The following is a 5,656-nucleotide window of genomic DNA, read 5'->3' as shown; positions in this document are numbered from 1 at the left end:
TAGTCTCTCTCTCTCTCTCTCTCTCCTTAAAAAAGAAAATTATGATTTTCTTGAGTGTATCAGTGTGGGGGGCTCCAAGCTGGGGGACAATATGCTCTCAGACCCCAACAGCCCTTGGACCTCAGTTTCCCCATCTGAACAATGAGCAGGCAGTGGCTTGACCTCCCTAAGCTCTGGCCAGGGCCCCTGGAAGGATCGAGGTTCCTGAGCCATTAAGAGTCCCCTCTGAGCCAAAACCGGTTTGGCTCAGTGGATAGAGCGTCGGCTTGCGGACTGAAAGGTCCCAGGTTCGATTCCGGTCAAGGGCATGTACCTGGGTTGCGGGCACATCCCCAGTGGGGAGAGTGCAGGAGGCAGCTGATCGATGTTTCTAACTCTCTATCTCTCTCCCTTCCTCTCTGTAAAAAATCAATAAAATATATTTAAAAAAAAAAAAAAAAAAAAGAGTCCCCTCTGAGCCTCAACCTCCCCATGTGTGAAGGTGGGTATATGGCAACACAAGTAACCAAGCTTGGTGGTCAGTCAGTTTGGGTGAGCGCCGGGGGCTCCCGGGGGCAGGGGGAGGCTTTGGGGCACCCACACTGGGGCAGGGGCTGTGGAGCCCACAGACCCTCACACCCGGCAGCTGGGGCAGAGCTCTCCCCCCTTCTACTGGCCAAGGATTCAAAGCCTTTGTGGGCTCTGGCACACACCTCCCTACAAACCGGAACCCCAGGCGATTAGCAGCCCATTCCATGATTGAGGGGCTGCCTCTAGGGACGCAGATCAACAACACGAATGCTCCCCTCAGTGCAGCGTGACACCCAAATCACGGGCTCCCTCCAGCACACACAGGTGTCCTGCTCTTCAACTTATGATCCCAGCCCTGGTCGGGCGTGTACGGGAAGCAACCAATTGATGTGTCTCTCACATCGATGTTTCTGTCTGTCTTCCTCCCTCCCTTCCACTCTCTCTAAAAATCAGTGGGAAAATATCCTAGGGTGAGGATTAACAAAAAATAAATAAACAAACCATTTAAATGCGTGTACAAAGTTCCCCTGGGAAGATTGGAAAGTGTCCTTGCATCCCTGACTCCTCCACCCGCAAGTAAACTGACTGATCCTCTTGGGCTCCTCGATGCTCCGACCAACAGGTGCGAACGTGCCACTCACACATGTGCACACACTGTCTGCCCTGGTCCATGTCTCCACTGTCCCGTGAAGACCCCTTAGGCCGGTGAATGAGGTGCCTCCACCTTTTACACAGCTGCGTCTTACTCCCCAGGGGAGTGGGCCGGACTTTGTGCATTTGTGGCCTCCTCCTGAGGACGCTGCGTTGTTTTCTGTCTCTTTTCCTTGTAGACATGTGGCAGGAACTTGTACCCTCATCATCCACACGATGCAAAGGGACCGGTGGGGCAAACCACTACCACCACCACCACCCCCGCTTCCCCCACCCCCCACCCCCATGGGTGGCGCTGCTGGCTCTGAGGCCCCAGACCCACCTCTGGTGGCCGTGTCCCAGTTACCCTCCCACCCAGGCAGATGCCCACAGAGTTCTCAAACCCCAGGGCTTTTGCAAATCCCATAGATTGAAAAAAATGGTCTTTTTGAGAAAGTTTGCTCATATATTTAGGATAATGCATGGAGGTGTAGGTGTTTCTGTATCTTCAAGATTCTTTTGTTTCTTTGCTGTGAACTGCTAACATCCTGTGCCCATTGCTTTTACTATGGGCTGTTGTTTCTTTCTTAGTGATTTTAGTTGCTCTTCATATATTAATCATAAGTATATATTGTTAAATATGTACTTTTTTGTTGTTAATCCTCACCTGAGGATATTTTTTTCATTGCTCTTTTAGAGAGCGTGGAAGGGAGAAAGGGGGGAAGAGAAACGTTTATGTGAGAGAGAGAGAGAGAGACTCATCAATTGGTTGCTGCCCGCACGTACCCCAACTGGGGCCCAAGATCGAGCCTGCAACCTTTCAGTGTGTGGGCCGATGCTCTAACCATTTATCACACTAGCCAGGGCTAAATATACACATTTTAAATATATAGAGTGGTATATAATAAATAATGATACGTTGTTTAAATTTTATTTTAATAAACTATATTATGTAATATATGATTCTATTTATTATTTTCATATCATTGTATTTATCATTTAATAGCTATGTTTTAGGTCTTTCTATATTAGGTACATTAGCCTCTGTGAGTCAAGTGACAGTCTTAGGCCAGTGTCTCGTGTGGCTCTTGACTTTGCGGCACAATATCTTTTTTTAAAAAATATATTTTATTGATTTTTTACAGAGAGAGGAAGGGAGAGGGATAGAGAGTTAGAAACATGGATCAGCTACCTCCTGCACACCCCCCACTGGGGATGTGCCCGCAACCAAGGTACATGCCCTTGACCGGAATCGAACCTGGGACCCTTCAGTCCGCAGGCCGACGCTCTATCCACTGAGCCAAACCGGCCAGGGCAATATCTTTTGGCCAAAGTGAGAGGTGGGTAAGGTGCTCCGTGTGTCAGGTGAAGATAGGACAGCCCCTGGTTCTCAGGGCTGTGAGTGAATTCAGCGACTGCCGGGAAATGCTCATTACCTCCTGCCCCGGCCCCTGCCAACCTGGCAAAGCGGGGGTCAGGTGCGGAGAGAATGGGTGGCTTCTGTATTAGAGTCATCACTGCACAGGCTGGGGTGGGGATGGGGGACAGGCCTGGAGATGGGAGGTCACAGCCTCCCACCCCACCACGGGCTAAGCTGAGGGCCTCTCAGGCCAGTGTTAATCCAATGAGGGGTTTAGAACAGAATCGACCCGGTATCCAGTCTTTTTAAAAAATATATATTTTTATTGATTTCAGAGAGGAAGGGAGAGGGAGAGATAGAAACATCAATGATGAGAGAAAATCATCGATAGGCTGCCTCCTGCGCACACCCCATTGGGGATTGAGCCCACAACCTAGACATGTGCCCTTGACCGGAATCAAACCTGGGACCCTTCAGTCCGCAGGCCAACACTCTATCCACTAAGCCAAACCGGCTAGGGCCAGTATCCAGTCTTGGAAGCATGCCACTCCAGTGAAGAAGTTGGGGTCCCTGCCACAAGGCTCCATCGAGGGGGCTACACCACATGCCAGACCATTAGAGACGAGGGGCACCCATCACCAGCCCATCACCCTGGACAGTTGGCAGACCAGTCAAGGCACCCTCAGGCCTAGTCCCCTTCGCTACTCTCACAGAATCTCTGAGCTGGTAGCTGCCCCCACAACTTGAGCCCTTCTCCTGCAACCCCCAAACCTGTTCCAACCCCACCTGTTCTCATGCTGCTCAAATGCTCAAATCAACCAGTTCTAATTCCATACTCAGTATCAAGGCCCTGGTCCTGGACTTGTCTCTCCCACCACAGGAAACTCTATCTCTCAAGACCTCTCCTCCCACCATGGGGAGCCCATGCTAGGTTGCACCTGGCCTGTACCTGGAAGATGCCACCCCAGCAGGTAAAAATGCCAGTGCACACATTGTTGGGGTGACACTGGTCCAAGGGGGTCATGGTGGCACTGGGGACCCTTGGGAAACTGGAGATAAGTCCCCTATGGCATAGGGCCTATGCCATTGGATTCCCCAGCCTGCCACCTGGAAGCTGGGGTTGGCGTCCACCATGGCGTTCTGCTAGGGCAGCAGTACCAGTGCCACACTGCTGGTGAAGGTGGCCTCACTCTCCAGATGGGGAGGGAAACCAAGTCAGGAGGGACTGGAACCTCATGGGGCCCAGCTGGGAGCCAGAGTGGCAGCAAAATAAGGTCTGGTCTGTAAAGTGGTTTGTGTTTGGGTTCAAGTCCCAGCTTGGGCAGTAACTTGCTGTGGCATCCTGGCCCAGTCACTTTACCTCTCCGGGCCTCTGGTTCCTGCACCATAGAAAAAGTATCATCAGCCGTAGCCCGGGCTCAGTGGCTAGAGCGTCGGCCTGCGGACTGAAAGGTCCCAGGTTGGATTCCAGTCAAGGGCACGTGCCTGGGTTCGGGCTGATCCCCAGTGTGGGGCGTGCAGGAGGCTACCTCTCAATGAGTTTCTCGCATCATTGATGTTTCTCTCTCTCTCTCCCTCTCCCTTCCTCTCTGAAACAATAAAAACGTATTAATAATTATAATAATAAAAGAATAACCAGCCCTAGCTGGTTTGGCTCAGTGGATAGAGCGTCAGCCTGCGGATTGGAGGGTCTCAGATTGGATTCCGGTCAAGGGCACATACCTGGGTTGCAGGCTTATCCCCATGAAGGGGTGTGCAGGAGGCAGCCGTTCAATGATTCTCTCTCATCATTGATGTTCCTATATATATATCTCTCTCCCCCTTCCTCTCTGAAATCAATAAAAAAAAATATTTTTAAAAATGTGGAAATTCCTAAAAATAGAATAAATAAAAAATCATGCTATCCAGTGTTGGTACAGCTATGGAGAAAGGGGCAGTTTTTGATTCTGCTGGTGGAGAGGGTAAGCTATGTTGTCTACCTTGGAGAAACTTTTTCAGGGAACAGATACAGAGAAGTTCATTGTAATTCTATCTGGAAACAACTCAAGTGTCCACCAACAGGAGGCTAAATAAATGGACTGCGGGATGTCTGTGGACGTTGCTACATGATTTAATCCACCAAAGGAAACGAAAAGAGTCCGGGTGTACACCAGGTTCTTCCCTCCCCAGCCCCTCAGGCTGTTGCCGGTCACCCCGTATCACCCCTTTTCCCACCTGCAGCAGCAGGGCATTCAAGTTCTCTTGCAGATGCTCCTGATGGAGAATGTTTGCCTGGAACTCTCTCGATGCCTCAGGTCATAGGCCCCCAGCACCACGGTGGCGATTCTGGGGTTCCTGGGAGTGGGTGGAAAGCAGGAGGGGGAGACCCCAGGCTGGGGCAGCCCTGGGGGTTTGTGGAAAAGCCCCAACTCAACCTTCCACATCCACCCTGGGACCTGAGCACTGCCTGAGAGCAAGCTGGCAAATAAGGTGGGCAATTACCAGTCCACGGCCCAGCAGCCCAGGAGCCAAAGAAAGGCCAGCCAGGATGGGATAGCCAGGCCTCCTTCCCTCACAGCTGTATTCTGTTTCCAGATTCTCCTGAGCCTCTCTGGGATGCCCCATTTCCCTCTCCAATCCCCTAACCCTTCCCTGAGCCTCCCCCTTTTGCCAAACCTCTCCCCTCTCATCTACCAGGCAGCCCCCTATGAACCCTGAGGTACCTCCCTCCCCATGAACCCTTCCCACTCTGAACCCCCCATCCCTGTGGCACCATCTGCACCCGCAGCCCCTTCATCACCGGCTCTGGAAGCAGCTGGCTGCTGTCAGCACAGAGCGTGTGGTCCAGGGCACACCACAGAAGTGCCATCTCTGATGCTGGATGGAGGCCAGTGACTTAGCCTTCCTGCCCCCCTTCCCCGAGGATCTCCACAAGGGGGAGCTGAACCAGGGGTGGGGGCATGTGCAGCTCCTTCGTCTCATCCCTACCCCTGCTTTCCCCTACTCCTTCCCTAAAAAGACAGGTGGCCCAGGCCCTCTGCATCCCCCTTCTAGGACTGCTCAGGGCCTGAACAGTTCCTTGGCAGTGTGGCCTGAGCCAAGTAATTTTCCCTCTCTGAGCCTTAAGGCCAGGGGAACAGGAATGGGCTGCTGCTCCCTCCCACTGGGCCTCTCCCT

The 5,656-nt window shown here is 52.1% G+C and overlaps 1 protein-coding gene across 1 annotated transcript; it reads right to left on the bottom strand.

Annotated features, from left to right (window-relative positions):
• Window positions 1-3,000: 3,000 nt before the first annotated feature.
• Window positions 3,001-5,461, bottom strand: AZU1 (azurocidin 1). The gene is given in 6 exon segments (XM_015564655.1): window positions 3,001-3,135; window positions 3,450-3,564; window positions 3,597-3,691; window positions 3,733-3,746; window positions 4,746-4,834; window positions 5,280-5,461. Coding segments are annotated over 6 exon segments (630 nt in total).
• Window positions 5,462-5,656: the final 195 nt, after the last annotated feature.

This window comes from Myotis davidii, unplaced genomic scaffold (assembly GCF_000327345.1).
Source record: "Myotis davidii unplaced genomic scaffold, ASM32734v1 scaffold198, whole genome shotgun sequence".
Lineage (NCBI taxonomy): Eukaryota > Metazoa > Chordata > Mammalia > Chiroptera > Vespertilionidae > Myotis > Myotis davidii.
The sequence above is the reverse complement of the archived record's forward strand: the minus strand, read 5'-3'. Positions and strand labels throughout refer to the sequence as shown.